Source organism: Zingiber officinale, chromosome 2A (genome assembly GCF_018446385.1).
Source record: "Zingiber officinale cultivar Zhangliang chromosome 2A, Zo_v1.1, whole genome shotgun sequence".
Classification (NCBI taxonomy): Eukaryota; Viridiplantae; Streptophyta; class Magnoliopsida; order Zingiberales; family Zingiberaceae; genus Zingiber; species Zingiber officinale.
Genome location: NC_055988.1, coordinates 98,979,262 through 98,995,929, shown reverse-complemented (window position 1 = coordinate 98,995,929; position 16,668 = coordinate 98,979,262). Strand labels below are relative to the sequence as shown.

The window sequence follows — 16,668 nt, the reverse complement described above, 5'->3', positions numbered from 1 at the left end:
TCTAGGTGGTCGTTCGCTGACCTAAAAGATTCTTCTAGTTGGATATTTTTGGCCCACATTCCAAGAAGATGTCGTTCGGAAAGTAGCCAACTGTCTGTCCTGCCAAAGGTACTACAACATCCCGCATCGACCGACCAAGAAGATGAAGGCATCTACTGTGTCTTTCCCGTTCAACCAATGGGGCATGGACATTGTGAGACTGTTTCCCATGGTAACCAGTCAACGGAGGTTCCTGCTCGTCGCAGTGGACTACTTCTTAAAGTGGGTGGAGGTCGAGCCGCTAGCAAAGATAAGTGAGTAGATGGTCATCAAGTTCATCTGGCAGAACATCTTGTGTCGATTCAGCATTCTCCATCGGCTCATCTCGGATAACGGAAGGCAATTCATCAATCGGAGGCTCAGAGATAGTGCGAAGGTTACACATCCAATAGGCGTTCACCTCAGTGGCCTACCCCCAAAGCAACGACCAGGCAGAAGTCACGAACTGGGAGATGCTCAAGGGTTTACGGACTCAGCTCGACCACACAAGAGGGAGTTGGGTCGATGAGCTCCCAAGTGTCCTTTGGGCACTTCGCACGACTCCAAAAGAGACGACCAACATAACACCATTCCAGCTAGTGTATGGAAGCGAAGCAGTGGTCCCCGTGGAAGTCGGAGTGGAGTCCGACCAAGCACAATTCTACGACGGGGGGGACGTCGAGCGGAGGCTAATCAAGCTTGACTTGGTGGATGAGGCGCGGGATAAGGCTGTCGTTCAGCTCACGACATACTTGCAGCGGATGAGGCAGAACTACAACCGAAGGGTGATCCCGAGATCCTTCTAGGTTGGCGATCTGGTGTGGAAGAGAACAAAACCGGTCAGAGACGTCACCAAGCTCGAGGATTGGGATTGGTGCGGTAGTGCGGTAATAACTCTATAGTGGACATTCATAATCTTAAACACAGGGAGACTAACATACTCATGATAAGAAGGAGCCCATAATGTAATTTGGGATTGGTGCGGTAGTGCGGTAATAACTCTATAGTGGAATGAGTTATTATCGATGAACTTGAGTTGTGTGTTCGGGGCGAACACGGGATACTCAAGCTCATCGGAAGGCCAAAACTAATTTCTCCTCTAGGTCCCTGTCGTAGCCTCATTATAGCCTCAAGTCCATCCAAATGTAAGGCTCTTCTTGGTGTCCAAGAAGGGGGTCGGACCATTGCTTGGTGACCAAGCAATGGCCGGCCACATCCTCTTGAAAGGGGCCGACCCTATAGCTTGGTGACCAAGCTTGTAGGGGCCGGCCATAATAATTCAAAAAGGGAGGGTAGTTTTGAATTTTTAAAATCTTCTCTTTGTAGAAAACTATAAGTTTTAAAAGAGATATTTTAATTTTTAAAACTTTCCTTATTTGAATTAGGCCACATGTTTAAATAGAGAGTTTAAAAGATTTTAAAACTTTCCTTTTTTAACCATCCTTATGGTTTAAGAAAAAAAAAGGAAAAGAAGTTTTAAAATTTAAATTTTCTATCACCATGTTAAAAAAAGGAAATTTTATAAGAGAGTTTTTAAATTTTAAAACATGGTTTTAATTTTTAGAAACTTTCCTTTTTTAACTCATACTTTAGGAAAGAGAGCTTGTAAATTTTATAAAAGGATTTCTTCTTGTAAAATTTTTAAAAATTATTTTTCCTTTCCTTTTAATTATAGCCGGGCACCTTGCTTGGTGCCCAAGCAAGGGCCGACCAATAGGATTAAACCAAATTCAATCCTAAACCAAATAGGATTGATTATAACCATTGATTGGTGATTGATTCAATCAAGAGGAAAGAAAAGGAAAAAGAAAAAGGGAAAAGAAAAAATTCTTGGATGATTTTATTTTTTGTAAAAGGTTTTTCCTTATTTGCCTTGGGCAAGTAATATAAAAGAAGGGGTGAGGGGGTTTCATGAGACACAACTCTTATTCTTTTGCTTGGGTGATCTCTTGGTGGCCGGCCCTCTCCCTTCTTCCTCTCCCTTTGCTCTCTTCTCCTTGGTGGTGGTGGTGGCCGGATTTTAGAAGAAGAAGGAGGAAGCTTTTGGGTGGTGTTCATCTTGGAGGATCGTCGCCCACACGACGTCCAAGGCGAGGCGTGGAATACAACAGAAGATCTCGAGGTCATTAGCTTACAAAGAGAAGGTATAACTAGTAATTTTCTTCCGCATCATACTAGTTATTTTTCTTTGTATGAATTCTAAATACAAGAGGCAATTAGATCTAGTTTATCGAATTTATTTTTTGATTTTGTGTTTTTTTCTTTTTCGAATTTATGATTCGATTGTTCCTTTTGGTTAACCTAGAGTTATTTAAGGAAATAAATATTAGCTTTCCTTAAAAGGCTTTGCCTAGGCGGTGGTGGTTTCTCCCATATCCAAGAAGGTCATGTGCCTCGTCATGCAGTCCTGGAAGCCAATTTTGGAAATTAATATTTATGGAATTAATAACCTAGGTAGATTTGAATCAATAGTGTTAAGTTCCGCTTGTGATTCAAATCTAAACCATTAAGAACAGATAAGTTAAATTTGGAATCAATGATGTTAAGTTCCGTCTGCGATTCCTTATTTAACTTCTAAAGAACACAATAGGTTATTTAAGGAAAGGTTCGACACTTGTACAAAAATTTTTGTACAGTGAAACTGGTACGTTTTCCTAGGTTTAACCAACAGAGCGGCGACCTTAAACTCATGCCTATGTCATTCAGCGATCGAGTGACAACCTTAAACTCATGCCTATGTCATTCAGTGGTCGAGCGACGACCTTAAACTCATGCCTACGCCATTCAGTTGTCTAGAGGTGACCTTAAACCCATGTCTACGTCATTCAGCGATCGAGCGATGACCTTAAACCCTCAGTTTTCAGCAACGGTCGAGCGGCGACCTTAAACTCAAGACTTCAATCGGCGTCAAAGGCCAACCCAGAAACACAGCTCAAAAGCAACGAGTTTCACTATAAGGTGGTTGTTCAGCAAGCCTAAATCGATCGATTAGCTATGAAAATAGATAGTCCGTTGCCGATCAGAAGGTCACGAAGCCACACTGATAAGCGTATTATGGTAAGCGGTTCGCAAATCGAAAAAAATGAAAAGAGACGAATAATGCACAACGAAGGAGTGACATTAAATAAGAAGGTCCACCGAATGGACGACAATCATTAATATTTGCATAATTTTTTACAAGTTCAAGAAGGTTGTACAAAAAGGAGACGGGATATGCGGGAGCAGGCTCACTCCAAGTAATCCAAAGCATCGTCGGGCAGCGACTCGGTCAGCTTGTCCGGCTGATGACATTGTTTGTCAGTATGGTTGGAATGTAGCCATCGTCCTTTAATTGGTCGAGCATCTCGTCGATGACAAGATTGAAAAGATGGAGTGCTTGATCGGCGACCTTGTCATTATAGACCTCCGAGCGGATGTAAGCCCTCTTCATGAGCTCAAATCTGCTAGACTCGGCCCCTTGATACGTCTCTAGGGCCACTCAGGAGGTTTCCAGCTCCGCCTTCAACTTGGCCAGCTTTGCATCTTTAGAGTCGAGCTGGGCCTTCGCGTCGGAGCGCTCGGCCAACCGACTCTCCCGCTCGGCCTTAAGAGATGCCTTTGCATCCTTAAGTTTCTGAGCCAACACCCATAATTCCTTGTTTTTGATCCCCAAGTCTTCGATGGTTCAGAGCTTCTTGGTGTTGGCTGAGTTGATCTTGAACTCAAAGGAGTTGGCTTGTTTATTCAGCCGCGCCAACTGAGTAGCCTGCTCGGCAGTCTTGCCTCTCTCCATCTCCAGTTGCTCAGAACTTTTATTCAGATCAGCCCTCAATTGGGCCATCTCAGCGCCCATTTGCTCCATCCTCTCCCGCGAAGCGGCTTCTTGGCCGCTCGGGGTGCACAACTGCTTAACTTCTTATCCTGAAAAGGTGAGCCTTTGGCACATGGCCAGACTCTTTACCCAATACTGCATGGAACCAAGAAATTATTAGGGCTAGGCGGAAACAGATAGGAACATATAAGTAAAATACTTACTCTAGTGGGCATCTGGGTATGGCTATCGGCAAGCACCCCTGGAGGCATGATCGCCGCGCAGGCCAGGGCGTCGACCCATATTTGTGCAAGCGACCCCTGGATAATTATTTAGTGCTCGAGGGCTTGAGATGAGGCACCGTCAGAGTCGCGCCACTCATCCGTAGGCAGATGGATGACTGTTGTTATGTAGCACTGGTCACTCGAGACAGATGGGGCGGAGGTCGCTCGGCCAACCAATCTAGACGCATCTGTAGGTCGAATGCATGATTTCTGGGTCGTTGGCAAAGGAAGCGGTATGAAAGCGACCGGTGGCGTGCAGATGGTTCCTTAAGGCAGTCTGAACAAGGATGGCGTTCGATCGGATGAAATCGAAGTGTGGAGGATGATTGTTGCTTGTTCTGGAGGAGCAAGTGTAGAGGTCTCACCCCACTCAGATGGAGGGTGTGAGCTACCTCAAGCTTGGTTCTGCATAGCAGAGGCAACAGATTGGGACGCAACTTCCGCTGGTGCCTCTTCTGGCTTATCAGCGGTTCCCCAAAAGAGGCCGACTCTGAGGTTGCGTCGACAGGAAGTGCCGGAGGTTGCCCTAGTGGGAAATCTGTTGTACCCGCTGCCCCACTGCCAGCCGTCCGGCTACCTCCTCCTTTGCTCACCTGCAACAATGCTCCCTCGCTTCCGCCGAGCAGGTCCTCTTGGGAGCCGACCGGTTGTAGGCCTTGACTCTCCAGCTCAGCTGCGACCGCAGCATTGATCTCTACGTCCTCCAGTTTGCTCTTGCCGGCCAGACATGCCCTTAGCATGATGTGACTTGCAAAAAAGAATAAAAAAATCAGTTAGATTCAACTAAGAAGAAGAAGAGGAGCATACCTAGGCTGGACGGGAGCTTCGTGTAGATCGGGCTCAAGCCGAACAAGTAGAGGACTCCCTCATGCAACAACTTGTGAATGTGGTACTTCTGACTGGCCAGGTGTGAAGCTGCATGGAGGTAGTCTGGTCGGCTCTTGTACTTTTGGGGCACTGGGGGTTCACCACTTCAAGCTGCCACCTGGTCAGGAAATTTGACCGCTCAGGAAAGCGAACGAAAAAATAGTAGTTCTTCCAATGCTTATTAGAGGACGACATCTTATCGAAGAAGAACAAGCCCACTTGGGCTTGGAATAGAAATGCCCCCGACTCGGACAATTTAGGATGATAGAAGTAATGGAAGAGCCGAGAGGTCAAAGGAATGTGTTGTAGGTGGAAAAGGACAACGACCCCGCATAGCAGCCTAAAAGAGTTTGGGACTAATTGGTGGAGAGAAATATGAAAATATTTACAGACTAAGGAAAAGAAAGGGTGGACAGGAAACCACTGACTAGCGGTGAATTGATCCCTAAAGAAGCATACAAAATCGAGAGGTGGTTCGTTTGGATGGTCAAAAGCAGAAGGAAGAGCAATTTGATAGTCAGACAGAATTTTGTAAGCAGCTCTCAAACTCTAAACGTCGCCTGCATCGAACCTGGACTCAACGGACGTGTACCAGAGCCCAGGGACGACGACGATGATGATGGGAGGTTGTGAGGAGCTTGCCATCGAAAATAAAGAGGTCGACTACGAACAATGAAAAGATTCAACGAAAAGGGTGAGGAGGCTTACGGGAAAGATCATCGGAGAGCACAAGGAAGCAAAGCGTCGCCGGAAAGCTTGAAGACGGAAAGATGCAAAGTGAGGAAGACGGTGACGCACACGGAGCTTATAAACCCCGCGGTCGATCGACTTCAGTCGTCCGATCCAGAGTCACGAAAACCTAGAAGAAGATCCAACCATTGAATTTGAAAAGTCGCATGTCACATCATCAGTGGATATACGTCTGCCTCGTCAAACGTGCGACGACAGAAAGTGGGGCACGTGGCGCTCAGTCATCGGACAACATTAATAAAGCTTAATTAAAAGGTATGGTCGCATGCTCGACCATAATATTGAGCATAGATTTACACGGTTTTCAAGAAATTTAGATAACGTCAGGGCGCTTGACTGAGGAGCACGAGAGACAAGGAGAAAGTGGACGCCAAGTATAATCGCTCGTAATCCTGACCGAGCATGGATAAGTGAATAACACGCAGCCGAACGGCCAAGACACATTTTTCTTCGAAGCCTGGAGCCGAGCAACAGTAACAAACCCCGTCTAGCAAAACATGGCCGAGCGGCGGGACAGATGTGTCGATCAGTTCCTTGGGCATATGGATCGATCGCGTCTTAGAGTCGATGAAGACACATTGCATCCAGTCAGTCGGACTTGCAGCTTCCTTCGACTAGACTTGAAGGGGAGACTTGTGATGCGGCGATAGAAGGCCCACCTGTCACAGGCTCAACCGCTAATGTGGAGGTCAAAGTCAAGATGGTCAACACCCAAGTGTCAAAGGGTCGAACGGAAGATAAATGTAACGGTCGCTCGAGACAAGTAGGTTTCGATCGGCGGGAGATATGTTCCAACTCGAAAAATACCATAGGCAGACACTCAAGTCATATTATCAAGACCCTGAGGGAGATCGGATATTTTGTCCAAACAGATGAAGGCATGTTACTACACGACACTGCACGGAAGAGCAACTAAAGTTGACAGAGCAGAGGATTCTCAGTCGAGCAGCTACCCGCTAGGCCGAGTAGCGAGACTTGATCGTGGACAAAGCGGAGTCCTGGTCGAGTGGTTGATTCGCTCAGCCAGGCAATAGCACTATGGTCCTCGCAACATCCTTTCATAGGACATAGTGGAGGGCGTGGCTCCAAACATGTTGGAGAATGTAACCACGAACGTGTTAGAGAATGTGGCCACGAACATATCGGAGAACGTGGCCATGCCTCGAAGAGCATGTATGTCGCCCACCAAGGCTCTATATAAAGGGGGGTTCATCACCGGCGAAGGTATGCGTGATTTACGTTTTGCGCATAATTCTACTGTTTCACTTCTTCCCCATATTCCTGTAACTGACTTGAGCGTCGAAGGGCCAATGCCAGGGACCCCTTCCCTGGCTTGGCACTGACGTCATTTGTTTTGCAGAGCGGAGCAGATTCTACACCCGGTTAGCGAAGCCACCACCCCCTAACTTTCCACTCACCCGCTTTCGAACAAGATCACTTAGCTTTGTAATTCGTATAAAATATTTTTTGCTTGAGATACTTTCCTACCATTTTTGGCACATCCAATAGAGAAATATTTTTACTTTCCATCATCTTCATTTCTACCACCTAATTTGCAAATATCAAAACCAACATTCTGAGCATAGGAATTATAAAAAGTATGAATTTCTTCTTCAGATGAAAATGACATTCTCATCTCAGGAAGCTTGACTTCATTTACACTAGATGGTGATGAGTTTTGATCTGCATGGTCATTATTATCCTTTACCTTATTTGAATAAATTTTTCCTTCTTCTATGACACTTTAATTTCTTCACCTACATTAATTAAAAAATATAGGGCAGGTAAGTAATGTTATTCTATTATATCTATTCATAATTTAGCTCAAGTAGAAGAGAAAAGGCAAACAATCATCACATAATAAAAAGAAAATTGACTAAAAAAATACACATGCCTAAATGTCAATCAAACAATCATCCAGAGAACCGTAACTCCCAAATAATATCCAAACATAAAATAAAATAAAAATGTTTTTAAAGCAATACCATTTTAGTTAACGTCATAAATTCAAAAACATAGATCCGCTATCTTAACGGCCCCCCTAGAGTCGACCCCACAGATATGGAGGGAAGTTCATGCAGGTACACAGGCATTGAGCACATGGTGGGATCGACCATATCGACCATCACCCCAGAGGATCGACCCCTAATCATTACGCTAGAATTACCATGTGTCCACTGTCTGTGCTATGCCCTGGGGGCTTACCGTCATAAATTCAAGGTCCATCATATGATTACTTGAGCACGAATTGCTCTCACTTGGCCTAAAAAATCTTCGTTGCTTGGCTCTGTTCCTCTCACTGGTTGACAAGGTTTGCTATTTTGTTCCCAATTCGTAGGCTTGGGCAAAGAAATTAGGGGTGAGAATTTAAAAGAAATTCTACAAAATAGAGCCGTAACTGGGTTAGGGTTTTGATTCCTTAGAAGGGAGAGGGAAGAAGGAGGCATGGTTGAGTTAGGGTTGTTTTAGCATGAATTGTAGAAAATAATTCGAAGGAGTTAGGAATTGGGGGTTTAGCTCATTGAGGGGAGGAGATATGAGAGAGGGATGAAGACCAGAAAAAGAAGGAGGAGGAGGAGAGTTAGGACAGAAAAGGAGGAGAGCGAGAGAGGAAATCAACAAATGATAACAAAAACTAAGGTCCTCTTTTCATCGAGGTGGACTTAGCCACACAAGTGGCCAATTAAGTCGCGGAGGATTTTCGTTGAACAGCATGTACCCTTTCACATAAATATAATATGTATATATATATATATATATATATATATATATATATATATATATATATATATATAAAAATTATTAATAAAAAAAAGATAATCATCCACCGACCATACAGGAGCATATCTTTTTTATCCAAAGGACAAACACTTTTACTTCCTTTAGACTATTTCACTTTTTTCTGGGAGCCGCTCTCGAAACGCCACACGTCTCGTTCACGCACACACTGTCTCGTATCTGTAATCGAAATTCCTTGCATTGCATTCCCTTTCTTTCTCTCTCACACGGCCACACCCCCACACAATCAATCAATGCGGTAGCTAGGGAAGAGAGCGACCACCATCGCCCACTAGACCCCACTGCTTTTCTCGGACGAAAGGGGAGAAAGGGAATCCAAAGTCGAAGACCACGAACCCCCTCCCTATTTCCATCCGCCTTTACCCCAAAAGTTAAGGATAAATGAGTCAAATCAGTTAAAAAATTTCAATCCATTAAAGTTAACGAGCTTTGAGTTTGATTTCAAACTCAAGTTTAATAATATTTACAGGATTTATTTAATGTTGAATTTTGAATGATTTTTTATAGATTTTAAAAGTCTAGATTATTTAAATGAAAACGAGCAAGCTTGAGTCTTTTATTATTGTTCAACTTAATTTGATTTGATTCGATTACCCTACACCATACTCCAACAATCTCACACGATCAACTCGATGATCATTTCTGCAGGGAGGATTATCTGTTCAATTTTACCTATCTATTATAATAAATTCTATCTAAACCATTATTTTTGGGATTTAAATTTGTGAGGACTAATTTTACTATCACGTCAAATTCCCATTGTACAGCAGCACTCGAATAAAAAAAAAATTAATTTTAAATAAGATAAATATTTTAAAGTTAATTTTTGAATTTTCTGATACACAAATAATTAACTACCGGGAGGAAAAACCTACACCTTTACTTATAAGAACTGAAGGGCAAGATGGTAAATAGGGGAAATCCCGGCTTTGACTTGCGAACCAACAAATATCTGCTATTAATTTGTTTTTTGTTTTAATTTTTTTAAAATAAAGTAAGAAGGCGTTTTAGCCTCACTGCGCTGTGGGTGTGCAAGGCTCCGATGGCATTGGTGAAGCAGACAAGATCTTACTGGACGATCGCCGAAGTAGGCAGTTTCTCTCCGCGATCTCGCTTTTCCGATCCTTCTTCGTGTTCTTATTCTTCCTCTTCCGTTCTATATCGATGTGGTGTTGGATGTTTTGGCAGCCTGTCGTTTATCCGCAGATTTGAGCTGTTGGAGGCCGGAAGCGAGCGATTGCTTTGAGCCACATTGCGTCCGGGGAGGGCAAGCCGGCGACGCCATGCTCTGCGCCTGCTCCGGGGAGCAGTCTCGGTTCGAGGAGGAGCGGGTGCCGTCGCCGCAGGAGTCGCTTGCGACGAGGGACTACTCCGCCGCTGGCCGCTCCTCGAGATCAGGTGGCGACTTTGACTCCAAGATCGATGATAGCCAGGTCGACGATGTTGTCGAGTCCACCCTCAGGGAGACCCTCTCCTTGAACTACGAGGTCCGCCCTTTCCTGTGACTTCACCAGTGTGGCATTGTTTTAGCTTGCAATGTTCGGATTTGATCTAGGGTTTGCCTGCGTCACAGGAAGCGCGGGCGTTGCTTGGGAGATTGGAGTATCAGAGGGGAAACTTCGATGCTGCGCTGCAGGTCTTCCAAGGGATCGATGTCCAGGGTTTGCGGCCGAAGATGGTTAGGGCCATCTCCGAGAGGACTCGACCACGGCAGGTTCGCCGAAGAGGAGATTGCGTGATGGGTAATGTCATGTCGATGCACTCAGTTAGCCTGCTCATAGAAGCAATGTTGCTCAAGTCCAAATCTTTAGAGGGGCTCAGTCGATTTAAAGGTGATTTATGATTGTACCGCAACAACTCATCAAACAGAACTCCTCAATTACTTACTCCTTTTGTGTTCTTTTATTCTGGAAGTTTAATTAGCTATCTTAATGTTTGATAAATGATATCTTAATCACGTATTTGCTTGGGAGTTCTTTGTTGTCTAAACTTTAATGCTAGTTTATTTGGCAGATTTGGAGTAGCTTAGACTTCTGTGCATAGACGTGTACTGGAAGAACAAATTTTAGTGACGTTGAGAAATGTTAAAGAGAATTTGGTAGAGCTTATTTGATTTTCAGAGTTTAACATCTAAAGTTAGTACGTACATAACAGAGGAGTTAAAATTCAATTGTTTCTAAAAAAGCATGCACTTAGTGTTCGTTTATTGAGGAAGCTAGGATAAATTGTAATCTGAAGTAAACAACAATTTGATCTCTCGTTAGGATTCCATGGCAAACCTAGTTTTTCATGATTATCCTGCATTGAAGGACTATTATTGGGAACGACTAGAATGGTTCCTTGGATGCTGCAACTATTTTGCTCACCTTCATTATCATGTATTGTTGTGACTTTGCTAACTCGTGTATTGTAAGCTTACTATACACAAAGGATATGTTTAATCCCTAATACCTCTACTAATTTCTTATTAGTTAATTTATTTGTGATATAGCCTTGTATAGAGCTTAACCTAGAATATGATTAATGTACCAATGATGATGATTTCCATTTTGCTTTGAAATTGATCAATATGCAGTATTTACTGTCAATTTTCTTCTATATAATTGGATTGGCATCTGATATTAAGCTTCATTAACAATATTCAATTTTGAAAATGATGTTGGGATTTAGAAATAATACAACTTAATGGTGATTTTCTGAAAATGATGTTTATCCACTAAGATTGAATTCTATCTCAAAATCAAAACTCAAAAGTCTAGATTGGAATGATTACTCTTCCTTCCACTTTGTGCTCCCTCCAATGCCTTTATGTGCTTTTGAACTCTTAATACACAGTAATTGATGAAAAGTCGTTATCAAATTTAGTTGTTTATTTTTTCTCTATTATTAAATGTTTTCCTGAAATAGAGATAGCAAATTATGAATATTTGGATATCGGAATTACTCAGAAAACATTTTTCAGTAAAAAAATTCCAAGGTTCTTGAATTTTTATGATGCCTGGTTTTATTTTGTGAAAGCACTGTTATTTTTGGGAATATATTTTGGATGATTTTTTTTCATCCCTTGGTTATAATACTTTTCATGGCAGATGCTGCACTTGACTGTAAAACCATTCTTGACATTATTGAATCTTCTTGGCCTCATGGCATACCTGTGGGAATTGGAGATGATAGCAAGTTGAGAGAGATGGTTTACAAAGCTCTAGAATTGTTTCCCAAGCTCTGGATGCAGGCAGGCTTTCTGGAGGAAGCAATTGCTGCATATCGACGAGTACTTATGAAGCCGTGGAATCTAGAAATCAATAGGTGGGCAAGTTTACAGAAAGACCTGGCAGTAGCTTTGCTCTATGGTGGTGCTGAAGTTAGCCTGCCTCCACAAATTCAACAAATGTGGGGTAATAATGTGCCTTCATCTAACATAGAGGAGGCAATTCTTTTGCTTCTGATACTCATGAGAAAGGTTGCCTTACAGGAAATTAGTTGGGATCCTGAGGTCATGAACCATCTCATGTATGGCCTGTCATTGACTGGACAATTTGAACTTTTATCTGGTTATGTGGAACAGATTTTGCCTGGTATCTATGACCGATCTGAGAGATGGTATGTTCTTGCACTTTGTTGTCATGCTGCTGGTCTGGACGATGATGCATTAAACCTACTAAGGAAGGCACTGTATCACTCTGAAAGAAAACAGAAGCCCCATATTCCATCACTCATTTTAGGCGCTAAGTTGTGCAGTAAACATCCATTGCATGCATGGGAAGGGGCAAACTATGCAATCAAGGCAACTGAAATTTCCCAAAATCAAAAGCATTATCTTGGCATTGCCAGCCACTTTCTTGGAATATGTTATGGATACTGCGCTAGAATATCTGTGTCCAATTCCCAAAGGCAACAATTACAGAATGAATCTTTGAAGAAACTTCAACATGCTGTGAGCGTTGAAAAGAATGATCCTGAGGTGATATATAGTCTTGCAAAGGAGAGTGCAATGCAATGCAACCTTCCTGTAGCATTAGAAAATGCAACAAAATATCTTGATATGATTGCTGGATGCTCAGGGAGTGGGTGGAAGCTTTTAGCTCTTATAGTATCAGCAGAACAAAACTTGAAGGAAGCTGAAGCAATAGTTGACCTAGCTATCTTTGAGAGTGCAACAATGGATCAGTTGGAATTCTTGCATCTAAAAGCTCTACTCCAGACTGCTCAACGACAACCAAAGAATGCCATTGAGACATACAGAAATCTACTAGCAATAATCGAAGCAAAGAAAAATTTTCAGAAATGGAACTTGATTTCTGAGGTAATATATTTATGGTATTGTCTAAATTATTGTAGTCCTTGATATCTTAGTTTAGATTTTCTTATCCTTTGTCATTAGTTCATCACCAGGCTGCCCTTTTTTTGTCATTAGTTCGTCACTTATTTTGCAGGTCAAAGCAGTAAAAGATCTAGAAATGGAAGCATGGTTAGGATTATCGTCAGTTTATACAAAACTTGGGTCGTGGAATAATTCTTATGTTTGTTTAGACAAAGCCAATTCCGTTGTTCCACTCTCTCCAAAATGCTGGCATTCTAAAGGTAACAATATTGATATGCAGCCAAATGATAAGAAGATTATTATGATACCTTTAACTGCTTTATTGGTCATTGTCCTAGCTGATTTTAAATTTATGGCCTACAAGAGTAGTCAGCAAGTTCTCTCAATTTTGATAATAAGGAAACTTGTTCAAAATACTTCCGACAGTTCTTGTCTTTCCAATTGTTGACAAAGTTGCTAAGCTGTTCATCTAGTCGGACTATCATATCTTCAATAAAGTACCTGAACAAATTATTCTGTTAAACTTCTCTGTGGATCTAACTTGTATCTTCCCTGTTATTGAGACTATTATTTCCATGTCGGCAGGGAAATTGCTGGAAGCTCAATCATTGGAAGAAGAGGCCTTGATTGCCCTTTTGGTTTCTCTCTCGATCGAACCAGATTATGTTCCTAGCATGGTCTCGATTGCAGCAATTTTGAGGTCACGTGGAGACAAGTCGCTGGCAATCTCAAGAAGCTTACTAATGAATGCGTTGCGTCTAGAACCTACAAACCATGAAGCATGGTTGCATCTGGGATCCATCTCAAAGGTTCAAGGCTCACTGCATCAAGCTGCTGATTGTTTTCAAGCAGCTTATGAGCTGAGTCAATCCTCCCCTGTGCAAAGAATTGTATAAGATTTTTTTTTTCCTTTCCGTCTGGTGTATGTGAAGTATTCCGCAGGATATCGAGAATATAATGTAGTCGAAGTTATGACTGATTGAATCGACAAACATTTGCATCTAGTTTGTTTGGTTTCTGCCCCTTTTTTCAAGAAATCCACCAGCTACTAACTAGGTCATTTATGCTCACACTTTTTTGAAAAGATTAACGACAATTGACTAAACGGGCGTATTTAAAATTGTTGAATTTTTTAAATGTACATTTAAGTTTTTTTTTTCAGATTTTCAAAAGGGCGTATTTGTTTTCTATTTAACCTTTTCCGCTAATGATTATGGTGTCGCTTTCATAAATTAGTATTGATACGGTGCATGATCGGTGGTCAGGAAGATGACATGGTTGGAAGTCAAGTCCTTGGGGTGATCAGAAGTCAAGCTCGCGTGGTAGTCAGAAGTCAAGCTCACGGGGCAGTCAAAAGTCAAGTCTACGTGATAATCAATAGTCTGACCTACAGGGAGGTCAATAATCCGGCCTAAGTGGAAATCGAAGGGTCGGGTTATAAGAGGGTCTTGGTTAAGCACAAATGCTAATCCGAGGTTAAGCCTACGTATCGAGTAGGAACTCGGAACCAAGGATACAGGTCAGGACTTATAGCATTACGGCATAAAATGGAGACTAAAGCGTACAGGTTGGGATGTGCCAACCAAGGATACAGGTAAGGACTTACAGCCTTGCACAGAATGGAGACTAAAGCATACAGGTCGAGATGTGTCAACCAAGGATACAGGTCAAGACTTATAACCTTGCGGCACGGAATGGAGACTAAAGCGTACAGGTCGGGATGTGCCAACCAAGGATACAGGTCAGGACTTATAGCCTTGCGGCACAGAATTGAGACTAAAGCGTACAGGTCGGGATGTGTCAACCAAGGATACAGTCAGGACTTATAACCTTGCAGCACAGAATGGAGACTAAAGCGTACAGGTCGGGATGTGCCAACCAAAGATACAGGTAAGGACTTATAGCCTTACGGCACAGAATGGAGACTAAAGCGTACAGGTCGGGATGTACCAACCAAGGATACAGGTCACGACTTACAACCTTGCGGCACAGAATGGAGACTAAAGCGTACAGGTCGGGATGGGCCAACCAAAGATACAGGCCAGGACTTATAGCCTTGCGACACAGAATAGAGACTAAAGCGTACAGGTCAGAATGTGTCAAACAAGAATACAGGTCAGGATAGACAAACAGAAATATACTAAGGCGTACAGATCGAGACAGACAATATTGGACTCAGGCAGATAGATCGAGACATCCGGAATCAAACTAAGGTGTACAGGTCAAGACAGCCTGAATCAGACCGAGGAGTATAGGTCGGGACTCAGGATAAGTGGAACCAGACGAAGGCTCACAGGTCACGACTTGCGAGGTAGGAAGGTCAGGAGTTTAGAGAACACAACACGCAGGACAAGGATAGACACACAGGTCTGGAGTGGGAAAGCAACAAACGCAGACCAGGAAAGATCGGGGCAGGCATGCACTACACGACAAGCAAATCAGGGAATCGTAATAACCTGTCAGGGAATAACCACTGTCTGCCAGAGAATATGCTAACGGTCTGGGGCTCACTGCCAACCGATTCCTCCTAGACCTATAGGAGGAAGCCACGTGTCATTCACCGCCAGACAAAGCCTGACACCTAACATTCCCTAACACCTGTCAGCCTCCAGAAGCACCCATTGCGGTATAAAAAGGGATGTTTTGTCCCTTACGCAGATACGCTCACTCGTCATTTCATACTCGTCTCTTGCTTTCCGTCCTTTCTCTGTGTTTTCTGGGGAAAAGTACCTGACTTGAGCGTCGAGGGCCTAACCCAGGGACTTTTCCCTGATTTCTGGTCTCTAACGACTCGTGGGCTCGTCTGAGTGTGCGCAAGACCCTTGCTCCGTCACCACCCCCGTCATCTGCTCGTGTAAGCTTTTCCGGCTGGTGCCAGATCGATCCGTCTTCTCAGCGACTTTCCGTTAACACAGGCGACAACGCGACAGGCCTCCATCCGACTCAGCTTCCGGACGGGATCAAGTATCATTGTTGATTTTTGAAAATCGACATCATTATGGTGTTAATTATGGTGTTGAGCGAACGTATTCATCTTTTATCATTATAGAAGGGATAAAATGAGATTAATTAGAATTATCATTTTTTTTAGAAGGGTTAAAATGAGTCCCCTCGGGATTGTCTTATTGGTTGCTACTCGGAATATCGTACTGGTTCTCCTATACAAAAATTTTGTACAAGTCTTGAACCTTTCCTAACAACCTATTATGTTCTTTAGAAATTAAACTTGGAATCACAAACAGAACTTAACATTATTGATTCCAAATTTAACTTATCTGTTCTTAGAGGTTTAGACTTGGATCGCAAATGATGCTTAACATTATTGATCCAAATCCACTCATGTTATAAATTCGATTAAATATTTATTTCAGAGATTGTCTCCCAGGTCAAACATGGCGAGACAGTAGGCCTTCTTGGGTATGGAATCATCCACCACTGCCTCGACAAAGCCTTTCAAAGAAATTCAATATTTAATCTCCTTATAATAACTCTAGGTTTAACCATTAAGAACAATCGAATCACAAGATCGGAAAAATAAAAGAAACACAAATTCGAATCACAAATCTAAAACCTAGAATCACTAGCCTCTTGTATTTGGTATTTCAAGATCTAAACAAAAGGATAAACTAGTTATGATGCGGAAACTAACAACTAGTCATACCTTTTGTAGCTTATAGACCTCACGATCTTCTATCATATTCCTCTTCTTATCTCGGACGTCGTGTGTGCGACGATCTATCGAGACGAGAATCCACCCAAGCTTCCTTCTTCTCCTTGCAAGTTTCGTCCAATCAACAAACTCCTAGAGATGAAGAACTCCGGCCACCAATCAAGCTCCA

General features: G+C 42.7%; 1 protein-coding gene across 2 annotated transcripts; it reads left to right on the top strand.

The window, feature by feature from the left end:
* The first annotated feature begins 9,468 nt into the window (after positions 1-9,468).
* LOC122041679 (protein NPGR1-like) lies at positions 9,469-13,901 on the top strand. 2 transcript variants are annotated; one of them, XM_042601446.1, is made up of 6 exons: positions 9,469-9,595; positions 9,697-9,995; positions 10,082-10,340; positions 11,598-12,811; positions 12,942-13,089; positions 13,415-13,901. In XM_042601446.1, the coding sequence occupies exons 2-6, from the start codon at positions 9,792-9,794 to the stop codon at positions 13,723-13,725; spliced, it is 2,136 nt and encodes a 711-aa protein (XP_042457380.1). In that variant the 5' UTR covers positions 9,469-9,595; positions 9,697-9,791; the 3' UTR covers positions 13,726-13,901. The 2 variants fall into 2 exon arrangements, with proteins under 2 accessions (XP_042457380.1, XP_042457381.1); XM_042601447.1 differs by having other exon boundaries at positions 9,490-9,595; positions 9,715-9,995.
* Positions 13,902-16,668: the final 2,767 nt, after the last annotated feature.

Coding starts and splice junctions, on each gene's coding strand:
- LOC122041679 (XM_042601446.1), top strand. CDS start 9,792: ATGCTCTGCGCCTGCTCCGGGGAGCAGTCTCGGTTCGAGGAGGAGCGG. Junction 10,341..11,597: donor GGGGCTCAGTCGATTTAAAG/GTGATTTATGAT, acceptor TTTTCATGGCAG/ATGCTGCACTTGACTGTAAA. Junction 13,090..13,414: donor AAAATGCTGGCATTCTAAAG/GTAACAATATTG, acceptor CCATGTCGGCAG/GGAAATTGCTGGAAGCTCAA.